At 39.4% G+C, this 24,863-nt stretch overlaps 1 protein-coding gene across 6 annotated transcripts in view; it reads right to left on the bottom strand.

Moving 5' to 3' along the window:
* Nucleotides 1–22,524, bottom strand: part of OCRL (OCRL inositol polyphosphate-5-phosphatase) — a 68,713-nt gene extending 46,189 nt beyond the window's left edge. For 3 of the 6 annotated variants that reach the window (XM_041741365.1, XM_041741360.1, XM_041741364.1), the window contains exons 1-9: nucleotides 22,305–22,524; nucleotides 21,954–22,036; nucleotides 16,258–16,337; nucleotides 12,820–12,858; nucleotides 3,907–4,017; nucleotides 3,394–3,480; nucleotides 2,651–2,771; nucleotides 2,400–2,561; nucleotides 674–775 (exon numbers count right to left, since the gene is read on the bottom strand). In XM_041741365.1, the coding sequence (XP_041597299.1) occupies nucleotides 674–775; nucleotides 2,400–2,561; nucleotides 2,651–2,771; nucleotides 3,394–3,480; nucleotides 3,907–4,017; nucleotides 12,820–12,858; nucleotides 16,258–16,337; nucleotides 21,954–22,036; nucleotides 22,305–22,343 (824 nt within the window). In that variant the 5' untranslated portion in view covers nucleotides 22,344–22,524. The remainder of the gene's footprint in view (nucleotides 1–673; nucleotides 776–2,399; nucleotides 2,562–2,650; nucleotides 2,772–3,393; nucleotides 3,481–3,906; nucleotides 4,018–12,819; nucleotides 12,859–16,257; nucleotides 16,338–21,953; nucleotides 22,037–22,304) is intronic. The other 3 variants (XM_041741363.1, XM_041741361.1, XM_041741366.1) reach the window with 3 other exon arrangements.
* Between the last annotated feature and the right edge of the window lie 2,339 nt (nucleotides 22,525–24,863).

The raw sequence follows: 24,863 nt of genomic DNA, 5'->3' as shown, positions 1-24,863 counted from the left end.
GAGATAAAATTTTATAGAACTGCTCTATTGACCCAGATAATCAGTAAGGACAAGCAGGTGTCTTATTTAAAAGACCCTCTATAAGTATATGCACATGCTATGCAAAATAAATCTTTAAAAAGTGGGGGAGAGGCGCCTGGGTGGTTCAGTCAGTTGAGAGGCTAAATCTTGATTTTGGCTCAGGTCATGATCTCAGGGTCCTGGGATCCCTGCTCAGTGGACAGCCAATTCAAACATTCTCCCCCTCCCTGCCCCTTCCCCTACTCAGGCACTCTCTCTCATTATCTCTCAAATAAATAAATCTTTTTAAAAAGCATATGCACAGACTATGCAAAACATAAACAAAAAAACAAATGAAAAAACCTCCACAAGTGATAACAGTGGAGCTTTTTAAATATATCCTAGGAACATTCACAGTTGGAATTGACCTCAAGTCTCAGTTTGTATTAAGAATGCAGTTTTCTTTGCATTTTGAGAGGACTAGATGTTTCCTTTCACCATTTCAGGTATCATTCCTTTCTTACCTCACAAATTTGATCCACAAGTTAATTCTCACATATAGTCTTATAGTGGCTTTTTACCAAATAGATAAAAAAGAAAAAAAGGAGGGCAAAATGTCATATAAACTAATACCAAACATACAGCCAAAGGAAATTCCAGATGTATTCTTTACCCAATGCAGTAGATATCAGGAGGATTTGAATCACAGTTCAGCCAAGGTTCCAACTCACTATCTGGAGACTGGCCATTCACATTCCACGTTCCAACAAAAAATCTAATACACAATACCAAAAAATTATTTGAAAATGAAGCTCAAGTATGAACCAATGAAGTTCTCTCATCACTTTTATACAAGGGTATGTTCACAATAAGCCAACGTAATTTCTCAAAATGTTTGCTATGCACATAAGAAAAACCACTTGCATGTAGAATACAAAGGCAGGGATCCCTGGGTGGCGCAGCGGTTTGGCGCCTGCCTTTGGCCCAGGGCGCGATCCTGGAGACCTGGGATCGAATCCCACATTGGGCTCCCTGCATGGAGCCTGCTTCTCCCTCTGCCTGTGTCTCTGCCTCTCTCTCTCTCTGTGTGTGTGACTATCATAAATAAATAAATAAATAAATAAATAAATAAATAAATAAATAAATAAATAAATAAAATTTAAAAAAAAAAAAAAAAAAAAAAGAATACAAAGGCAGTAGGCTTATTCTCTAAATTTTACATTAGGTGAATCCACAAAAAGGACCAAGTCTCCATTCAAAAAATACAAAGTTGGGGGATCCCTGGGTGGCGCAGCGGTTTGGCGCTTGTCTTTGGCCCAGGGCGCGATCCTGGAGACCCGGGATCGAATCCCACATCAGGCTCCCGGTGCATGGAGCCTGCTTCTCCCTCTGCCTATGTCTCTGCCTCTCTCTCTCTCTCTCTCTCTCTGTGACTATCATAAATAAATAAAAATTTAAAAAAAAAAATACAAAGTTGATGGTTCCACCCAAACTTATACTTGAAGGGAGAGCTTGTAGATGGGAAAAAGGTATCTTCATGCTGTAAATATACCTAATGTGGATAACTGTTCCATAAGGAGCTATAGTTGAATCAAAAAACTCATTTCCTGAAGGATTACAAGGACATCTGTGTAGGAAATTCTGTTGAGGCAGATATAGTATTAAGGGGGAAAGCAGAAGGGAAAACTCATAATTGTCTTAACTGTTTACATACAAAAATAAGCATCATGGGGAATATAAGGAACTACAGGTTTTAACATAGGGATATAATTACAATTGAATTAGAACAAATGAGGCATAATGGGATAGCAAGCAGATGGGGCTGGAATCTTAGACTATTAAGGGTACATGCTGTTCACAAATAACAAGAGAAATGTTGCTGCTTTGCACACCAGAATATGCGCCATGCCACACCGCACACACCTGGTCCAGAAGATGCAAGAAGTAAAGGTGAAATGAAAAATATGATACAAAGAATCTAAGATCTCTCAATCAAGAGGACTGGGTAAAATTTTCTGTACTAAGTCAGTTAAGCTAGTGGTAATGGCAGACATTAATCTTCCAATATTAGTAAAAAAAATTCAGCAGACCAGAAAGATAAACACACTTGCTTAAGGAATGTGCTAGGAGACAATTCTCTAATCCATGTGAGCTTGATTTAGTTCTGAGTGGCTAGTACCATTAGTAGACACAGTATTATTAGTAGATAGAAAATCCAAGGGAAATTGTAGCATTTGCATTATGTTGAATATGTATATTATTGACTAATATAGAGACAGGGGCTTGAGCTAGTTGACCATTCCTTTTATTAAGCTTTTATTCTTTATTAAGCTAATTAATACCTTGAATAACAAATGGCCATTGTTTGCCATACCTCAGTTGGTAGAAAAGAAACTAACCTGAATGTCTGAATGTTGACATACTCTTTCTCTCGCTTTGCCAGGATATGTTTGATGAGACCCTCCCGCTGCCCAGCCTGGGTATTTGGTACAAAGAGCTTTCTCATGGTGTTGGTCACTTTGGGTTGTTCCTTGTTAGAACCTTCTTTGTCACGTGGAAGCCTAGCAAATAAATGAGAATTTCAAAAGTGAAACTGCCTTATAATAAAAAGGTCTCCGAAATGGGAAATATGTTTTGACATAGGACTTACATTCTGTTCACTGAAGGGGGTGGGGGCGGGGGTTCCCGATGAATTGCTGTAGGATGATTTTGTGAAATAATTTTCTTGTCCAAATTCATAGATGAAAAATTATCCTCAAATCCAAGAAGCCCTAAAGTACACATAACCCAGAGTCAAAGGGGGAAAAATAAAAATAATATTCAACTTATTCAAGATAGAGCTTTACTTTGATCAGTGGTTTTATTTGATCACTATTTGCTCAATGGCATTACCAAACATAAGGATATCCTGAAGGACTTGACATATTAACTAGAACAATAGCAAGTTACATTAGTTTGTAATCTGAATAACAGCTAACATTTATTGAAGACTTAGCATAATGACTGATAATAAGGGATTTTATCATTATCTCTTTTAATCATCACAAAGACCCCACAAGGCCAGCATTATTAAAAATCTTCCCAAGTTACAGAAAAAGAAATGGAAGCTCAGCATTGTTGAGTAAATTGACCAAGGTCATACATAACTAGCAAGCAGTTAGGCCCTGGAGCCTGAAATTTTTACCACACTGCTAAGCAGGCTCCTGAGGAGCTAACATGCCACAGAAATGATCAGGAATGAACAGTAGTCAGTGGGCATGGACTCAGTAAAACCACTTAACAGGAGAAGGTGTCTGGGATTGACATTAATCCATTTTATCTTATCTGTCTAGATAAAATCTATTTACTCTTCAATGATCATAGCAACCAGGCAAAAGAGAATCGTTCCAGTACCTGAAAAAACAGGTTTGTCCTTAGTGTCTAATTTCTGGTACCAGCTAGATGAGTCCTTTTGCTCTGGAACAAGAAGTTGTGACTGAGCTAGAGAGATAAGAGTGATTGTCAGAAACAGGGGATGTTACATGGGTTGCTTTCATGACAGCCCTTCATTGAATGGAATTTACCATAACCAAAATTCACTCAGCACTCCTCAAAGGCAGCATTCTTGAATATAAAGGAAGAGACTAAGAAAATGAGGGCAACTCTGGGATCATCTGGGATCATATAGTCTTCATTAAGTTGTCCATGCCATGACACTGAAGATTCTAGAAAATGGCTCAGTGTCCTTATAGCTGAGTAGACTTGTTTCCTAACCTAATCCTGGGTTCATTCCTGAAGGCAGAAAGTTCAGCACCGAAGACAGAAGGGGTAAGGTACTTTGTTAATGGCTGCTTGCCTCTGAGTCAGCATGTCAGCATTTCACTGCCACTCAAAGAACAGAAAGAAAACTGCTGAGTCTTGAGTTACCTTCCTGAGCAGCAAGGACCTCTGAGAGGAACTTCAAGCAGTGTTCCTCATCAGGAATTTCAAAGCACCGCTCTCTGATCCGGTCCCCCTGAATCCGAATTTTGCAGCCACCTAAAAAGAAGTGAAATCCACACACATATATCTATGGAATACATACTTTCTTGGGGTCATACTCTCAACTTATCAGTTTAACAGGAAAAGGTCCAGATCACAAATATTCTAAGATCTCTAATGTAGGAAATATGTCTAGAGGATCAGGGGATTTGGTGTGGAGGTGGTGGAGGACACAATACAGGGAGAAAAATCTAAAGGGCTGATTAACTGTGTCAAGGAGCAGCCCAATTACAGTGGTATGATACATACTAAAATCAGTGTTCCTGGGATCCCTGGGTGGCGCAGCGGTTTAGCGCCTGCCTTTGGCCCAGGGCGCGATCCTGGAGACCTGGGATCGAATCCCACGTCGGGCTCCTGGTGCATGTAGCCTGCTTCTCCCTCTGCCTATGTCTCTGCCTCTCTCTCTCTCTGTGACTATCATAAATAAATAAAAAATTAAAAAAAATCAGTGTTCCTATGTTCTGATATCTTTCTCCAATGTCAATGTAGGGACTAAATTCTAACAAAAGGGCAATTCCCCAACCATCATCCTCCCATCTCCTAGCTGGATATTCCTACCATTTCAAATCCAGATCACATAGTAAGAGTATCTGAAGCATAAAGGGAATAAAGAAAACAAGATGGTTTGCTCCTAGGTACAGACTGTATGGAAGCGATTGAATTTACAAACTAATTAAAAAAGAAAAGAATGGTAGGATTGTTTTTGAATTATTCTAAAAAGAAGCATCTATACCTCATTACCTCAAGTAAAAAATGCATGTCTCGGAAAAATGTACAAAAGCAATATAACGACCTATGATCAGGAGTGGTCTGGTTCAAGCACAGCCAATTGGAAAACAGTGTAATTAGCAGCAAAGCGATCTAGGACTTTAGTTTGTTATGTATATAACATACTGTATCCCTTTTTCTGATGCCCTAGTTATGATTTGTATCAATCATCTGGATATGGTGATCCAGGAAACCTACATACTTGTTTACATTCTTTTTTTTTTTTTTTTTTTTTTTTTTTTTTTACCGACTTAGTACCTATATTGCTTTCTCATGCCCCTGGAAACCATAAGCTCTTTGAGAGCAAGAGCAAGAGGCAGGCTGCACATACAGGTAATCCAACACAATACTTTTGATGATCTCCCAGGGTTGTCTGGGACTGAAGGGCTTCTCAGGACTTGGGACTTTCAAAGCTAAGACTGGAAAGTCCCAGGCAAACCAGGATGGTTGGTGACTTTACTGGTGACAATGCTGTCAGACTTCACAGACAGAAGGCATTTAATAGGCGACTGCTGAACCGGACTCCCTCACACTTGAAATGACAAAGAGATGAGAAAATGAAATGAAAATCCTAATTTCTTATGGTGGAAATCAACTTCTGAATCTCTCTTCTTCCTTTGCATTTCCTTATGTTTCTACCTTCACAGATTTAGTGATTAGAAAAGATAAAAAATAGAGAAAAATATGAAAAATATGGCACTCAGGTGGATCACAGATAAGAAAATTAGTGAGGGAGAAGAAAAAAACAAAGGGCATAAATAAAGGCTGTCAATTATCACAGCCTTGAAGATACAGGGAAAACCTCCTTCAGGGTACCAGTAGTCCTCCCTTTCTCAGATAACTTATATTAAAAAGAAAAGAAAAGATCAGTTTCTATCTGATAGAAACTTAAACAAGAACACATATTCTCTTTCTCCCACAATCCTTGAAAGATATATTTTAGCAAATATAAAAAATACACTGACTCGTTTAAAAGAAAATTCCAGAAATTGCTTACAAAATAACACTGGATGTTCTCTCACCATGCTGTGTGGGAAAGAGGACAAATTACTCCATGACCCAACCTTCTATTATTCTTCCTTCCAAAACCCCCTAGCCTCTTTGTGATCAGCAAACACTCCTATATCCTCAAACTTCTCTGAACATTCCCTGCATCTCTCAGTAATTGTCAACTATGAGTGTATTAGAATTATCAGAGGCATTTTTAGGAAATAGACATTTGGGTCCCACCCCAGCCCAATAAAGCAAAATCTCAGGGGATGAGGCCCAAGTACTGGTAATTTTTAAAAATACTCCGCAGGTGATTCTAATGTGCATCCAAACTGAAAATCAAAGAGCCACCTGTCAAGTGGCTGGTCCCTGAATGCTGTTTATGGTCTCTCACTCCCGATGGAACTTAAGACTGGTGTCCTTATTTGTCCTAATGCCATCTCCAGACCATTCTCTTCTCCCTCAGGACAAATCCTTTCTCCTTTTAGGTTCACCCATTGGGCTATACTGGCTTCTTCCCTTCCCTCCTTCCATGAGATCATGTACCATCTTCCCTAAAACTTCTGAATCCAGGATTCCATACCTGACTCATAAGACTTCCTCTCCACTCAGACTCTTGCCTTAAATCTGGGTCCCTTCCAAATTCGCCCAGAAAAGACAGTCAATATCTTAAACTTCTTCATCCAATGACCCTGCCCCACCATCTCAGCCACCAAGACCTTCGATCCCTACAGGGATTCCCTTAGTTATACCCTGAACCTTTTCATCACAGAAACACCATCACCTCATAAATCTCTAATCCAAATATCCCACTCTGACTTGTTACTTTCAGCTTATTTGCCCATATGGGAACCTCCAGCCCATTGATCCCTCTACTTTCTTAGTATCCATTTGCTCACTCCTGCTTTCACTTCCTATTTTGTCAAACAGATGTCATCATTAAACTCTGCTGCAAAAGCCCAGAAGTGCCTTATCACCCTACTATTCCTCCACAGTGCCTACCTGGTTAACTTTCAACCCTCAGAAATCCAGCTTACTCCAGAGAGTACACACACACACACACACACACACACACACACACACCTATTATTATAAACTGATTATAAACCTCAATTGGGCCCTCTATGATAGAAAGTCATCTAAGTTTCTACAGTCAACTAGTCTCCCACTACTATCTGGAACAACCATTTCCCATCTCCTCATTTATCCTCAATTTTTGGATCCCTCTTCTCAAATCCTCTCATTCCAAGCGGATTGTTTCACTTCATGCTTCAGAGAAAATGGAAGCCATCACATGGAAACCTACCTGTATTTGTTCTCAACTTCTCCTTTCCCTTTTGATATAAGGAAGAGGAGTCCTTCTATCAAAGGCCACCACCTCTTTGACTTATAACCCCTCCGATTCTTTCAGGAATCTTAAACTCGTAATCATTCCCTAGACACCTCCCTTCAGTATCTTTAACCTCTCCTTTTCACAGACTCCTTCCCATTAGCATTAAATTAAATTGTGGTCTAAATCTTCCCTATTTTAGGGGTACCTAGGTGGCTGAGTCAGTTAAGTGGCTGCCTTCAGCTTGGGTCATGATATCCCAGGGTCCTTGGATTGAGCCCAACATCAGGCTCCCTGCTCAACAGGGAGTCTGTTTCTCCTTCTCCCTCTGCCCCTCCACCCACTTGTGTGTTCACTCGCTCTCTATCTCTCTCTCAAATAAAAAATAAATAATAATTCTTCCCTATTTAAAAACAAAAAAACCTTCCTAGATCCCATATTTCCTTCCAACTCCAGTCCATCTCTACATACCCCTCCACGGTAAAACTTTAAAAAAAAAAAAACAGTCACTACTTACCTCCCATTTCTCTCGTTAATCTATTCCAACATGACTTGGCTCCCACAACCCTTCTAAAATATCTTTGTTTTTTAAAAATTTTAAAAAGATTTTATTTATTTACCCATGAGAGACACAGAGAGGTGCAGAGAGAGAGGCAGAGACACAAGCAGAAGGAGAAGCAGGCTCCATGCAGGGAGCCCAACCTGAGACTCGATCCCAGGTCTCCAGGATCACGCCCTGGGCTGAAGGTGGCACTAAACCGCTGAGCCACCTGGGATGCCCTAAAATATCTTTGTTAAGGTCACCAATAACCTCCAAATTGCTAAATCCAATGGATCCTCTTCAGTCATCTTAGACCTATCAGCAGAAATCAATAGTTGACCACTTCTTGAATAATCTTTCCTGAAAGCTTCTATGATACTGTACTTGTTTAGTTTGCCTCTCTCTTTGATCACTAATTTTTTTTTTTTATGATAGTCATAGAGAGAGAGAGAGAGAGAGGCAGAGACACAGGCGGAGGGAGAAGCAGGCTCCATGCACCGGGAGCCTGATGTGGGATTCGATCCCGGGTCTCCAGGATCGCGCCCTGGGCCAAAGGCAGGCGCCAAACCGCTGCGCCACCCAGGGATCCCTGATCACTAATTTTTTAATGCCCTTTGCAAAAGGTATCTTCTCCTCTAGCTAACCTTTAAAAAGCAGGGTTCCTTACAATTCAATCTAAAACCTTTTACTCACTTGGTATCAGCATTGTCCAATATGGTAACCAATAACCATATGTGCCTAATGAGTACTTGAAATGTGACTAGTGTGACTAAGGAAGTGAACTTCTAATTTTATTTCTAATTAACTTAAACAGGCACATGGAACTAGTAACTACCATATCTGATGCCACAGCTCTATTTTCTTTTTTAAAAAATATTTTATTTATTTATTCATGAGAGACACAGAGAGAGGCTGAGACACAGGCAGAGGGAGAAGCAGGCTCCCTGCAGGGAGCCTGATGTGTGGCTGGATCCCCTGACACGGGATCCAAGATCATACCCTGAGCCAAAGGCAGACACTCAACTGCTGAGCCACCCAGGGGCCCCAGCACAGCTCTATTTTCAATCACATCATTTTTCATGGTTTCAAATACCATCTATGCACTAGTGGTCCAGACTTTTCTTCTGAGTTTCAGATGCATACATTCAACTGCCAATTTATCATCTACACTCAAATGTCTCAAAGCAATCTCAAACTAAACATAGCCAAAACTGAATTCATGACTCCTTCAAAGGAAAACTCATTCTTCCTGCAATGTTCTTATTTTTGGAAAATAGTATCATCATCCACATTCATGCCAGTAACCTAAGATTCACCTCTGACACTTCTCTTAAACTCACTCCCATGTCTAAACCAATCCATTGATTTAACCTACAAAAACACTTATCAAATCCATCCATTTCTCTCCATTTATACTGCCACCATACTCCTATTCTCTAGCTTAAACTTTTTTAAAAATATATTTATATTATAGAGAATGAGAGAGAGTGTGTGCACAAGCTGGGGGGAGGCAGAGGGAGAGAGAGAGAATCTCCAGCAGACTCCCCACTGAGCCCACAGGCTATGCAGCCAGATCCTACGACCCTGAGATCACAACCTGAGCCAGAATCAAGGGTTAGACACCCAACTGACTGAGCCACCTCGATTCCCCCCTAGCTTAAACTTCTGACAGCCTCCTAACTGGCTTCCATGCAAATGATGACATCCTGGTATAAAATCCTTCATATTCTTCCCATTTTTTAAATGTAAAAATCGAGATTCCTTAACATGGCTTATAAGATCCCACTGGATCTGGCCTTAGCCTATCCTAACTTGATGCCTAAGCTTTGTTCCAACCACCCTGACCTTCTTTCATTTCAAAGAAAGTACCAACATATTTACCCAATTTGGGATCTTTATACATGTGGTTCCTTTTACCCGGCATAGTTTTCTCTCCCCCCATTTTTACCTCTCTCTTGCTTAGCCCCTCTGGTCTCAATTTAAATGTCACTTAAAGAGGCCTTCCCTGACTACCATCTTACAAACTGTATTTCTCTTTGATAGCATTTGCCAAAACTGCAATTATGTAAGAATCTATGCCTATCCGTTCAAAGCCTGTTTACTGAACTGATTCATGATGTAACATGACTACATTGCTTTCTGATATATGCCTAGAGCCTAGCACAGTGCCTAGTATATAAAAGGTATTTATATTTTATAGTATCAATTAATGGATTATAGACATCTAGTACCAAACAGCACAGAAGCAAGAACAAAAGCAGGAGCATCAATCTGATCTACGTTGTTCTCTACTGATTTTGCAGCACTTAGAACAGTCCCGGCAAACAAGGCACTCAACAAATCCTTGTTAAGTAATGAATAAATAATGAAGGATTTAATATTAGGAAATTAGTATAATATATTCTATCAACAGGTCAAATAAGGAATAATATAACCATCTCTATAAATAGTGTAAAGACATATAATAAAATTGAATATACATTTATGATTTTAAAAACCACACACACAAAAAAAAACACACAAACTAGAAATAAATGCAGTTTCTGAATATGGTTCTTAAAATACTCTACCAAATCAACAAGCAGGGATCCCTGGGTGGCGCAGCAGTTTAGCGCCTGCCTTTGGCCCAGGATGCGATCCTGGAGACCCGGGATTGAATCCCATGTCAGGCTCCCGGTGCATGGAGCCTGCTTCTCCCTCTGCCTATGTCTCTGCCTCTCTCTCTCTCTGTGTGACTATCATAAATAAATAAAAATTTTAAAAAAAATCAACAAGCAATCATGTCCTCAACAATGAAGCATCACCTGAGGCATTCTTACTGAAAATAGGAGCTAAACAAGGATTATCATCAGTATTTAATATTGGTCTTAAAATTCCCATTGGTATAATGAAACATGAAGCAAAATTAACAGTTATAGGTACTAGAAAGGGACAAAATTGTTATTTGTAGATGACTAGGGCTGACTATCAAAACCAAAAAAACAAACAGCACCCCCAAAATTTAAAAATATAATTCTATAAAGTGGCTGGATAAAAGATAAATATCTAAAACTCAAGGACTATGAGTAAGTTAGTAGACCATGTTCCTTGATAGTGTCTTAATTTTATAAAGGTCTTAATTTGGCACATACCTATGGTGAAATATTAGTCATTTAAAATTATGTTTTTAGGGATGCCTGGGTGGCTCAGCAGTTAAGCACATCTGCCTTAGGCTCAGGGTGTGATCCTGGAGTCCCAGGATCGAGTCCCACATTGGGCTCTCTGCATGGAGCCTACTTCTCCCTCTGCCTCTCTCTGTGTCTCTCATGAATAAATAAATAAAATCTCTTAAAAATCATGTTTTTAAATAATTTTAAATTACATGGAAAAAGGTCACAATATAATGTTAAATGAAAATATAGCACAAAAGTTACATATAAAGATTCCAAACATATAAAAATATAAATGAAAGACTGGAAGGAGATATGTAACAATGTTAACTACAGTAGTGGTCTCTGGATTACAGGAGCATAATTTTAATTTGATACTTCAAACTTTTCTCAATTTTCCAAATTGTATATAATGAAGATATATTTATTACATCAATAATCAGAAAAAATTTTTAATGTTTAATATCAAGATCCAGACAAAAGAAAACACATATTTACATTAAAATCAGGCCTGCCTAGCAAACCCAGGGCCTTCCTCCTGCAACACATCATGTGCTTTAAAGGTTTATGTATGAAAAAAAAAAAAGGTTTATGTATGAAGCCCCAGGATACAGATAAAATCTGGTTTCACTGCAACCATTACTAAATGGGGAGAAATAACAAAGGATTGTATTCAAGTGGCTACACAACTATTAACCTGCTATGATCCAATAACTCAAACTCTGGCCAATTTCTATGTAGTAGAAACCAATAGAACTAGTGCCATAAATAGGTGTTTATAAGAGAAAAGGCACAGTTCAGTTTAACTTTTCGGCTCTGGATCAAATATCTATTTCTAGAGCAAGAACAGGACATTTTGGCATCTTATTTCGACAGCAATGTCAGTCACCACTGAACTGCTGGGGCTCAAATTCTGCTTTTTCAGTGCTGTTTCTGCCTTCTTTCTAAGCACAGTAAGACATAGAGAGCAAGTTATTTGCTCTCTTGGATACCTGCACAAGGCAGCAGCTGGGTTTATTTAGCTTTTCAGAATCAACCCTTAAGATTTCAAGAATCCATGAGCAAAGAAAAGAATAATAAGACCCAAACCAGAAAAATCCTACCTAAACTGTTAAATATAAATGAATAGTGGCAAGGATAGGGACTGTTTCTAAACAAAATTATGTATAACCCTTGGCCCCAAGCTAAGGGCTACACCCCACTCATCCAAGGACTCAATCAAGAGATAAGCAAGCAGTTTGATTTACATTCATGTGGTCACAAACTCTTTTCCATAGCAACTACCAAGTAGTCAAGGTAGCATTCAAGTGCCCATTTTCTCCTCCCTGTAATGCAGTACAATTAGATGATAAACAGAGAACAGCTTGCACAAAAAGTCAATAATGATTTGCTTCAAACAGATAAAAAATAAGAAAACTGAAACAGTGAGAAAGAAGACCATGTTCTGTCTGATAAAGGGATGCCTGAGGTGACAGAGTTAAATAAAAGACCAAAATTATTTTAAGGAAAAAAAAGTAGTCTAAGATAAGCAAGGCATCTCTAGTACAAGAGGGACTCTATAGCCTCCCAAAATGATATAATGAATAAAGGAAAACATTATGATTTAATATGCAAAAATAAAAAGTGAGTGAGAAAAATTTTTTTACAGGAGTTTTTAAAAAAACATAAAACCACTCATAAACCTTATGTGCTTTGAACATTTTCTGGCCCTTCCTATAATTTCAATTCCACAGCAATGATTTAACTAATGGCAAAAATACTGATGGCTCAAAGAAGTTCAGCTTTAGAGAAGCAGATCACATCTTCAACTTCTAAAGGTTCTTGCCAGCCACCTGATTTTTCTTATGTTTAGTCTAAATGTTTTGGGGGGACAAAGTTAATTTGTATGGCTGCCTTAAGAAAATGAAGAATACAGGATAAGATGGTAAAATAAAAACGTGCCAAAAGAGTTCTTAAATATAGTGGGTATTCAATTAAATATGTGTTGAGTGAAAATAAATTCCATTCAGAATAGTACTCACTGTTTGAAGCTATATCAATCAAAAGAGTTTCTTCTGCTTCTGAGGGAAAAGAAGAAAGACCAGGATCAGGGAAGAGAAAACCATTCATTACAACTAAAAGAAGTATATGCCTAAGTAAATAACTGCTTCTCTCAGTCTCCACTCCTAGGTCTTAGAAAACATTTAAAAAATCCTTTCCTTTTTTCTTTAGCATTCTTAAAAATGGATTTTGGAAGCACTGGCTTCTAAAGATTAGGAGCAATTCAACTAAAAGAAAACTAAACTGAACAAATAACCAAATGGAATACCTCAAAGTAAATCAAGGAATGACAATAGTAGGCAATATAAGAAGATGTTAATCCAAGTGAAGGTGAGTTTAATTCCCCTCAACTATAATATACTGATTTAATATAGTCTAGCTGTGTCATTTAGTTAACTCTTAAAAAAAAAAAAAAGACTTTGGGATGCGTGGGTGGCTCAGCAGTTGAGCATCTGCCTTAAGCTCAGGGCATGATCCCAGGATCTGGGATCAAGTCCCACATTGGGCCCTCTGTAAGGAATCTGCTTCTCCCTCTGCCTATATCTCTGCTTCTCTCTCTGTGTGTCTCTCATGAATAAAAAAATAAATCTTTTAAGAAAAGATTTAGTTTTTAAGTAACCTCTACACCCAACGTGAGGCTCGAATTATAATACTTAGGGACACCTGGGTGGCTCAGTGGTTGACTATCTGCCTTTGGCTCAGGGCGTGATCCTGGAGTCCTGGGATCAAGTCCCGCATCGGGCTCCCTGCATGGAGCCTGCTTCTCCCTCTGCCTGTGTCTATGCCTCTCTCTCTCTCTCTCTCTCTCTCTCTCTCATGAATAAATAAATAAAATCTTTTAAAAAAGGAATTATAACACCAATATCAAGAGTCACATGCTCTACCGACTAAGCCAGCCAAGTGCCCCTAGATAATTCTTATAGAAAGCCATGGGGCATCTGGGTGGCTCAGCTGGTTGAGCATCCAACTGTTGATTTCAGCTCAGGTCATGATTTCAGGGGCATGAGACAGAGCCCAGCCAGCATCCAGCTCCACACATAGGGCTCCCTCGCTTTCTGCCCCCTCCTTTAAAAATGAATAAATTTTTAAAAACCTAAAAAAATAAAAGCCAAGGGAAGTGATCCCAAAGGCCCAGAAGTGAATTACTTTCTTAACTCCAGATCTCGTCTCTGAAAACTACCCAGTGATCTCATTTCCTCTGCCTCTGCCCTGTTTAGGATCAGAGAATACCTAAACTTCTTGACCTTCAGGCTACAATTAATATGTGGGGTCGGGCCTATCACACCTAAAGCGGAAGCATAAAACAGGGCAAAGCACAGTCTCTGAGTTCAGAGTTCTCTTTTCTCCCAGCTGGCTCTCCTGGACTACCTTCCTTACCTCCAGTGTCTACATGCAACCCATCTCTTCCTCTCTGACTTCCCTGAATTTGGCCAACAGAACCTGTACGACCCTCCTGGCCAGATGAACTATGGGTACTGGCTCATTAGGATTAGCCTGGATCTACCAGATGGAGTAGTCTCAACCTTTTCTAGCTCCCTCACAAGCCTGGATAGTATATTTGGCCCCATTATTCAGTTACTACAGTAGCAACTGGCAAGGAGTTAAATTGTCTAGTATTTAAAAATAGCCTCAATATTCTCACTAGCATGATGAAGCAAGGGACAATAGTGCATCAATACATAAGTACTATAAGTTCCCTACTATTCTTCAGTAACTTTAATTCTTTAAAACCCAAGTATTTATAGACTTATCAAAATAGATGCACAGGTTGAGAAACAGAAAGGATATGAAAACTCAAGGAAGTAACCATTTCTTTTGTTATGGGGAACTACTATATGTACACACATTTTCTTAGATTACAATCTAACAATCTACTATCTATTTCTTATTAAAAAGAATACTAAGAGAAATAGGGTAAAGGAGACTGTAGAAATAGTACAAAAAGGTATAGTTAATAGTATACTAAAACCTAAGGTTGTGCTCTTTGGCTTTTCTCTTTCTTAAAGAGCTAGTATGTAATAAAGGGTGCTACCACCATGAAAAGTGAAATGACCACAGCAACTTACTATGACATGCAGATGCCTCATTCAATATGTCCCTTTCACACAGGGGAAGCTAAATGGCTATAAACTCATTCTTCTACACAATGTGGATGCTATTCATTGCAAGTATTTTAAATTCTTAATATATATTGTATTAAAAAGTCATACCCATTTAGCATTTCTACTTACAGGAATAAATCTTAACGAGAGATGCGCAAGAAGATTTATGTATAGAGATATTCATCACATTACTATTTAAACTAGCAAAAAAAAAAAAAAAACACCCAAATGTCAAACACAGAAATAAATATATTATGGACTATTCATAAAATGGCATAATATATGCCTATCAATAGCATGGAAAAGCAATCATAATATGAGGGCATGCAGAACACACAAAAAACTGCATATTGTATGAGTTCTACCCGCCCTAAAAGTTACATGTGTAGAAAAAGGAAAATGTTCAGTGTTTACCTCTGAAGGATGAGAATATACTTATTTTCTTTATACTTTTTCTGTTCTTTCCAAACCTTCTACAGATATATGTATTACTTTTATGATAAAAAAAGTTCAATGTAAAAAAAAAGTTCAATGTAAATTAACAAAAAAATCCACACAAGGTAAGATTCAAGTTTTTCAAGAAGCTACAGCTGATACAGAATGTTTCTTTCTGATGAAGCCAATGAACCCACTAGAAACATAATGCATTTGTTCTCCAATTATCAATTCCCTTTTAGAGCAATGTGAGATAACAGAAGCAATACCTCCCACACAAACCTCCCAAATTTTGAGTCTCATTGTAGCAGATGAAACAACAGATTTTCTGTTCTTTGTCCCCAAATTTGAGGGCAGGAAGCCAAGTATTTCCTCCTTGGAGTCTATTTTCTTATGATTCACCAATGTCAAGGTCTGAGAATCAGCACAATTGAGTGTAAGGTATTAAAATGTAGTAAAACTTGTTGCCAAATGTTTTAATTTCAAATTGTGTGGGGAGAAAATGCTGAATGTGTATGAATCCAAGTGACCTTGATACTTTACAATGAGCAGTGTGTTTTTTAAACCCAAGAATGTCATTTAAATCCACATAAAGGTCCATAAGCATAAAAGACAACCTACACAGATAACAGACTACATACATCTCTAACTCCCAGTCAGGGAAGTAGATGAGACTATATACATATTTCAATGCAACCCTTCAACACTCACAAAGCATTTACCATCTTCTCAATGGTAGCTTAGTATTGTAATCACTTTATGCAAAGGGTAATACATTTCATGTTATGTGCAGTGACAAATTTAAATATGTATGGTATTACATAATGTAATAATGACCAAGGAAAAACACTGTAAAACTAGCTAGGCAATTAAAGCTAGTACCTTGAACACATTTGAAGTTGCTATTTATAGGAATGACCTCTTGAACAAGCTGTTCCTTCTCGTGCAACTGGATTATTAGCCTAGGAAACAGAAGAAAGCATCAACGAATAGCTACTGAAAAACTCAAACATTTAGCAACAAAATATATTGCTGTGTTGTTACACATATCTAGTCCATATTCATTAGACTTACTGTATCTCATTCCCTGGATCTGAGCATCATGACAGCTAGAAATTACTCTAGATCTAAGAGGATATTAGTAATGATCAATATCTGGATACCCACATTGTCCTATGCCATATATAGCAGTCTATGCCCTAAACAGTTTATGATCTTAAAAGCAAGAATTACAGTGCATTCATCTTTAGAGTATGAATACCAGAGTGAAAAGTAGCTAAGTGTGAACTCCATGAGGGCAGACTACAGTTGTCTTTTCACCATAGTATTTCTAGCACCTAACACAGTGCCTGACACTTAGCACTCACTAAAGTTTGTTGAATAAATGAATTAGAAATTTCATAAATTAGCTTTCAGATTATATTCCCATGACTTTTTATCAAAAAATGATTCTATCTCTTCAAACAAGTATACAGGTTCATGGATAAGTAAGAAGAGGGATGCCTGGGTGGCTCAGTGGTTGAGCATCTGCCTTCAGCTCAGGTCGTGTTCCTAGGGTCCTGGGATCAAGTCCCACATTAGGTTCCCCGGAGGGACCCTGCTTCTCCTTTTGCCTCTCTCTCTCTCTCTGTGTCTCTCATGAATAAATAAAAACCAAGAGTGTCTATTCTTTAAAAAGAGAGAGAGAGAGAGAGAGAAGTAAGAAGAGGTGCCCAGCCAGCTGGATTAGTTACAATAACCCATGACCAACAAGGTAGCAGATATCATAACTAGTGCCTTTATATTCCTTGTGTTTTTACTCTGGTTTCCAACTTCATGCTGGTATTTCTAGGTAAACATGACTGAATTTGCCCTCCCCACACAGTATGAAATAAAAGACTTCTAAATTCCTATGTACTCCTGAAATAATTTTTTTAAAGATTTTATTTATTTATGAGAGACAGAGAGAGAAGAGAGAGGAGAGGGGAGGGGGGAGGGGAGGGGGAGAGAGAGAGAGAGAGAGAGACATAGAGGGAGAAACAGGCTCCTCGCAGGGAGCCCCATGTGGGACTCAATTCCCGGACCTGGAATCACGCCAAGCCAAAACGCAGATGCTCAACCACTGAGTCACCCAGGGATCCCATGATACATTAATTTTCATTTAGTACTTATCCTTAGTGGCCCAGATTCGAGATATGACCTACTGGTAAACAACCATTCTGAACATCTCCTAGCTCCCCCAAATCAAGCAGTCTTCAGGTGGTTCTTTTTGCCAGGAACACTCTTCTTTTCTCCCTGAGACCTAGCTCAAATATCACCTCCTCTTAACAGCTTCTCCTAATTCCCCAAAGAGGAACCAGTACCATGATCCTCTTTGCCCCTTTAATACAGTATTTATACCCTCCATTGCAGTTATACTTATTTCCCTCACTGATTTGAGCTCCTTGAAAACAAAGACCCTATTATACTGTTTTGCCTCCTGCTAGTAGATTCTCGATAAATATTGGTTGAATAAATGAGCCAGTTTAAACTACAAAGAGATAAATTTCTTAACATAATTTGTTCAATCTGGCATTAAAGAATGTCACTGTTTGAAGGGTTTTATTTCTAGTTTGTTGTTTATGAAGGGTTTTATTTCTAGTTTGTTGTCTATAAACTTCCAGTTATAAAATAAATAAGTCATGGGTGATTAAAATAAATAAATAAGCACGGTGATTACTGTCAATAACACTGTATTGTATATTTGAAAGGTGCTAAGAGAATAGATTTTACAAATTCTTACAAGAAAAAATTTGTAACTGTGTGGTGATGGATGTTAACTAGATTTATTGTGATAATTTCACAATATATATATTTATGAATGAATTTTTATGAATTATTTAATAATTTTTCAGCTTTATGCATTTTAGCTTTATGAATTTTTCAAATGTGTTAACTTTAAAGGAGATATCATGGAGAAAGGAATTGCTTAGACAAACTAAGGGAAATAAAAATATTAATGCTGTCCTTCTGCTCTGATTCTGCTTGTCTAATTTGCATGAGTTCATATTTTTAGGTGACTAGAAGAATATGGGGCAGGCTCCTTTTTTAAAGATTCATTTATTTATTTTAGAAAGAACATGTGCACATGAGTTGGAGGAGGGGCAGAGGGAGAGGAAGAGAGAGAATCTCAAGCAGATTCCCCCACTGAGGGCAGAGCTGGACATGGAGCTCAATCTCAGGACCCATGAAATCATGACCTGAGCTGAAATCAAGAGTTAGATGCTTAACCAACTGAACCACCCAGGAGCCCTTGGGCAGGTTCCTTTCAGCCCACAAAGTTCATGAGTTGAGCAAAAAGTTCTATAAACCCAGATGAATATCAGAAACTAGATAAAGACTGACAAGGCAAGAGTGAAGGAAGAAGAGCTTACTTTGGAGAAAAAGAACACAAACCAATATAAATCTCAAAGAAATGAAGATGAGAAATAAAGTATTGGACATTAGCAGTAAAACTTCGACAATTGTACTGTTAAAAGCCATCATGAGGGACGCCTAGGTGGCTCAGCAGTTGAGTGTCTGCCTTTGGCTCAGGGCGTGATCCTGGAGTCCTGGGATCAAGTCCCGCATCGAGCTTCCTGTGTGGAGCCTCCTTCTCCCTCTGCCTGTGTCTCTGCCTCTCTATCTCTTTCTCATGAATAAATAAATAAAGTCTTTAAAAAATAAAAGCCATCATGAAACAGACAACATGGATGGACCTTGAGGACATTATTCTTAGTGAAATGTGTCAGTGAAAGACAAATACCATATGATCTCACTTATATGTAGAATCTAAGAACAAAAACAAAATCCCTGAAATCACAGATACAAAGAACAGATCAGCGGTTGTTGGGGGGGGGGGTATGTTAAATGGATGAAAGAGGTCAAAAGGTGCAAAATTCCAATTATAAAATAAATAAATCATGGGGATGTAATATACAGCATGGTGACAACGGTCAATAACACTGTATTGTATATTTGAAAGGTGCTAAGAGAGTAGATTTTTAAAATTCTTACCATAAGAAAAAAATTGTAACTGTGTGATAATGGATGTTAACTAGATTTATTGTGATCACTTTACAATATATACAAATATTAAATCATTATGTTGTACACCTGAAACTAATATAATGTCAATTATGCCTCAATTTAAAAATGCAACTTCCCCAAAATCCATCACAAAACAAAAATAAACTTGGAATTTAAGTCAATTCCCCAATTTCTGCTATGTGTTAGTCACCAAATAAATTGCAACAAGAATAGGGCTAAAAATAAGTATAAAAATTCTTCCTAAATATAATCATTACTTTCAGAACAGGAAGATGAAAAATAATAGGTATATGGCAAAAAAAATAGAGTTAGAATTTGGTAGTTGTTAAACAGAAAAGAGTAACAAATTGTGAATGTGGACTCAGCATTATCCATAAGAAATACTTTACTTTGTTCAAGGAATGTTAAAGATGAAACAACAGGTGGCATCAAAACCCATTTTCCTTAGAAAAAAATGAATACTGTTTGACTCTCTATCTCAAAAAAAAAAAACCCTAATTTTTAATTATAATTTTATTCCCTCAACCAAATTTCTCCAATGGTTGACAGCAGGAACTACAGAACCAAAGATTATAACAGGCTTCAATTTCTGGGATAAAAAGACCAAAAGTAAAAAAAGTTCTGAGAAGAACGCAAGTCAGGGAAGGTATCCATGAGACAAGAATCTGAGGATTATAGACGGTATGACAGTATTAGGTGTCCCCAACAAATGATTTCAAAAGAAACTTCTCAGTGTAATTCTGAAATTTTACATGGCTTCGAATCTCAGGTATGCTACTTCCTGTGAACAAGAGACTTAATCTCTCTGTGCCTCAATTCCTATATCTAGAAAAGGGGGATGATGATGAGAATATTATAATTTCACAGAAACCCTCACATGAGAGTTAAATGAAGTAATTCATGGCAAGTGCTTAGAAGAGTACCTGGCAGATACCAAAGCCATTAAGTCTTAGTAGTTGCTATACCCTCGTGCCTTAGCAGAAATGGAACATAAGATTTTGATTTCTTTGTGAAGAGGACACAAATAAGAGAGCTACCACTCCAAGTTTAAAAGTTCTCCAAGTACAGGAGGCCAGATAGAACGAAGCATTTATCTCAAGGCCAGCTGCTCACTTCTGTAATAGCTAACTAGAGCTCTAAACCTATCAAATCAAGGAACCACATCCTAGGCTGCGGTCTTCTCAACCACAGAATTTTATTTAATCCTCCTCATTTTGTTTTTACAGAAGAGGAAACCAAAGTGCAAAAAATTTACTGATTTATCCAAAGGTCACATCTCTCCATCTCATTCTAGCCTTTGGAAGTAGCATTGGTATTCCACTTTTCAATTCACTTTTCTGTTGCATTTACTATTAAATCTGTCTTCCAGGATTTGATGAAATCTGGGAAAAACAACATGAATTTACCACACTAACAACTGACAGAATAGGACCTAGGGAAGAGCTACTTCATAGGCCCAATTGGCGTCCAGTTAGAGTGGGATCAAGAGTCTCAGAAAAGGGCAGGCTAGGTTAGTTAGTTAGGAATTTCTTCTGTGTTAATTAGACAGCATAGACACAATCAGTCTGGATGATCTAAAAGCAGAGAGTGAGAACAATTGCTTTTAGGCCTAATCCAACGTTGGGAGAAGACAGGATTTAAATGATCAACGAATTTTAAACTCTGATGTCGAGAAACCAATCAACAACCAAGGCAGGTGGCTTGGACACACAGGAATAGGGTCTATGATATGTAATGGTCACCATGGATACTTTTAAGATAAGGCATTAGTGGAAAGGGAGTGAGATCAGCAGCTAAAGTGATAGCCTTTCAAAATAATCTTTTATTCAATCAGTCAACAGTATTTACTGAGCTTCTGTATGCAAGGCAGAGTGGAAGATAACACACACTGATAAAGTGCCAAAGGTTGTTTATATTTCTACACATTTCATTACTTTTTCTATCAGTCAAGTCAGTAAGTGAGGCACTTACTGGCCTACACTAAACCATTACTGAATTAATGTAAATGCCTTCAAGCAAGTGTAATAAGGGGGTGGGGAGACTGGAGGAACCAGTTGACTGGGGTTAAGGCACTTCTGTAAGGTTAACAACCAAGCGTTTCTATAATACTTTTACTTTTTGCAAACCACTTTTGCATTTATTATTCTTCCAGTTACAACTTCAAAGCCTATAAGGCAAAGGCAGTTAATGTTTTTATTTAACTGATGAGGACACCAAGGCCCAAAAGCATTACTGACTTGCCCAAGGTTACACAACACATGTCAGTTGCAGAGACAGGAACTAAAAATCCAGGCTTCCTGCTTCAACGCCCGCCTGTTGAGTCCTTCCACTAAGCCACACTGCCAGGAGCGATCTGGCGACTTGGAAGTTGGGGACAAAACCCCAAGGCTACAGCACTCGCACTTCACACCTGTGCCTGAACCTGTTGCCCACACGGCTTCAGGGGGAGGAGGATGGGTGGCTTGTCGCGGTTTGGGGTTGGGAGGTAATGGCAGGCTCCCCTCCTCCGTGGGAATCAGGTGGTTACTTACTCATATTGCCCGTTCCTTTGGGCTAGCGTCAGGGCGCAGGGCTCCCGGAGAGTACCCTTCATCTCCATACCCTCGATAGTATGCAGGCACTAGTCAAGGGTCTCCTCCAGATGCGCGGCCAGGGAGAAGTGGCGCGGTGCGGGGTAGAGGGAGGCTCCCACCCCTCTGCCTGCCCTCCCCACTGCCCAAGGCATCGCCTCCCGCGCGGGCCCCCTTCCCCCGCTCGGCTTGTCCTCTGGGCCCGCCCGCCCCCTAATCACTCCACCACGTCCTGCACTTCCCCCCGACCCCCACTCCACCACCACCACCCCACCTTGCTAGCTTCCCCTCCCCCTTCCCTTAGGCGGATACTGCAAGGGGCTGGGCTCCAACCGAGAGCGGCGGCTCCATCCCGGCGGACTCCGGGCTCAGTGGGGCTGCGGACTGCGGGCGGATCCGACGACTCTGCCTCCAGCGTCCTCACCCACCGTCCTCGGCTGCGCGTCGTTTGGGGGAACAGCTCCGCGCAGAGCAACGGGAGCCGGGAGCCGGGAGCGGAGCCGAGAGCCGAGAGCCTGACCCGAGAGAGAGCGGCGCCTCGCGCCCGCGCCGGTTTTCCAGGCCGCCGCAGATTTCGCCCCCTGCGGCCAACCTGCGGAACTGCAGGGAGAGACCCGACGGACCGGGGGCGTCTCCACCACGTCCAGGGAGGAGTGCGTTTTAAGTGCTACCCTGTGACACCAGAATTGTTCTGTGGGCTTCGAAGATTGCCAGAGAAACAAAACACAGCCATACCTATGAGAGAACTCAAATGCGTTGGGCCAATAGGACCCACATCATACGGTAAAAAAAAAAAAAAAAATCCTTATTAAAGTTATAACCTACCGTACTGGTTATCCTACCTCTCAGATGTTTTCCCCTTCTTCTTCCTTCCACCAAGTAAATAGAAAAATCCCCAAAGCTCAGATCTTTGCTCTTCCTTTGTGCCCCCTCCAGATCCTCTCTAAGCAGACAACGACCAACTACACTTCCCAGGCCCAGCCCCCTTGCCTAACATATCCCACTGTGACCACAATCCTGGATGACAAAACTAACTCATCATTTACCACAGCCACTCAGGCTTGAAACTTCGAAGCCATGTGCTTTCTTCCTTTCTCCTAATTTCTCTGTATCTAATTGGTCAACAAACGTTATTAATATTTTCTTCAGAATTGGGATCCCTGGGTGGCGCAGCGGTTTGGCGCCTGCCTTTGGCCCAGGGCGCGATCCTGGAGACCCGGGTTTGAATCCCACATCAGGCTCCCGGTGCATGGAGCCTGCTTCTCCCTCCGCCTGTGTCTCTGCCTCTCTCTCTCTCTCTGTGACTATCATAAATAAATAAAAAAAAAATTAAAAAAAATATTTTCTTCAGAATTACTTCCAGATTCCCTGTTTTCTCTCCATTTGCACCCCCATCACTTTACTGGTAGCCCTTGTGATCTCTCCTTTGACCATTTTGCTCTGTTGAGAATCATAAGAACATTCTTCTCATAGTAATGTTTCAACTGTGTTTTTTACTTGCACGAGAATCTACAGTGGACTAGAAAGCAAGACTTCTTTCAGAAGAAAATAGGAGAATATCTTTATGAGCTTGGAATAAGGAATAAGAATGACTACTTAAGACACCAGACAGCAGGAACAATAAAGGAATTGATAGATACATTTAACTACATTAAATTTCAAAATGCATGTACTTTAAGACAACATAAAAAACTTAAAAAACAAGCCATAGATTGAGAGAAGATATTTTTGATGCATTTAACTGACGAAGGATAACTTATGAGGTTCTACACTTCTAGCTGTCATCACCTTACAGAATTCTCTCCCACTACTCTCGGCAACTCACTCTGCTTAGTCACACTGCTCCTTGTTATTCCTAGAACTTTCTAGGCACACTCTTGCTTCAGGGCCTTTGCATTTGCTGTTTACCTGTATTCTCCCCACCTTTGGGTCTTTGCTCAAATGTCACTTTCTCAGTGAGGTCTCCCTAGACAACTTTATTTAAAATTGCAATTCAGGGCAGCCCAGGTGGCTCAACCGTTTAGCGACGCCTTCAGCCCAGGGCCTGATCCTGGAGACCCGGGATCGAGTCCCAGGTCGGGCTCCCTGCATGGAGCCTGCTTCTCCCTCTGCCTCTGTCTCTGCCTCTTTCTCTCTTTCTCTGTCTCTCATGAATAAATAAATAAAATCTTTTAAAAAATAAAATAAAATAAAAATAAAATTGCAATTAAAAAAATGCAATTCAACAATTTCCTTATCCACTTCCATAAAAACATGCCCCTTCATTCATCTTCCATGTTCATTTTTTCCCATAGGATCTATTACTCTCTATTGTTTTATTTATTTTACTTATTAATTTTGTCTATTCTTTACCTTCCCCCACTAGAATGTAAATTCCATGAGGGCAGATATTGTGTCTGTTTTGTTCATAGCTGCATTCCCAACACCTACAACCATTCTTGCAACTAAGTATATTGATTTGTTAAATCCAATTTAATCAATATTAAAAATATTGATTGAATTAACAAATGAATTAGTGTCCAGAATATAAACCAGTGAGAAAAAGGAAGAAATCTAGTTTAAAAATTGACAAAATACATGAATATTTTGAATAAGCAGTTCACAGTCAAAGAAACCCAAGTGACCAATAAAGACATGAAAGGATGGGGGCACCTGGCTGGCTCAATCTGAAGAGTATGTGACTCTTGATCTCAGGAGTCATGAGTTCAAGCCCTGTGAGCCTTACGGTGGGTGTAAAGATTACTTAAATAAATAAAAACTTGAAAAAAGACATGAGGGCAGCCCCGGTGGCGCAGCAATTTAGCACCGCCTGCAGCCCGGGGTGTGATCCTGGAGACCTGGGATCGAGTCCCACGTCGGGCTCCCTGCATG

This window comes from Vulpes lagopus, chromosome X (genome assembly GCF_018345385.1).
Source record: "Vulpes lagopus strain Blue_001 chromosome X, ASM1834538v1, whole genome shotgun sequence".
Classification (NCBI taxonomy): Eukaryota; Metazoa; Chordata; class Mammalia; order Carnivora; family Canidae; genus Vulpes; species Vulpes lagopus.
Note: the sequence above shows the minus strand (reverse complement) of the source record. Positions and strands in the feature narration are given on the sequence as shown.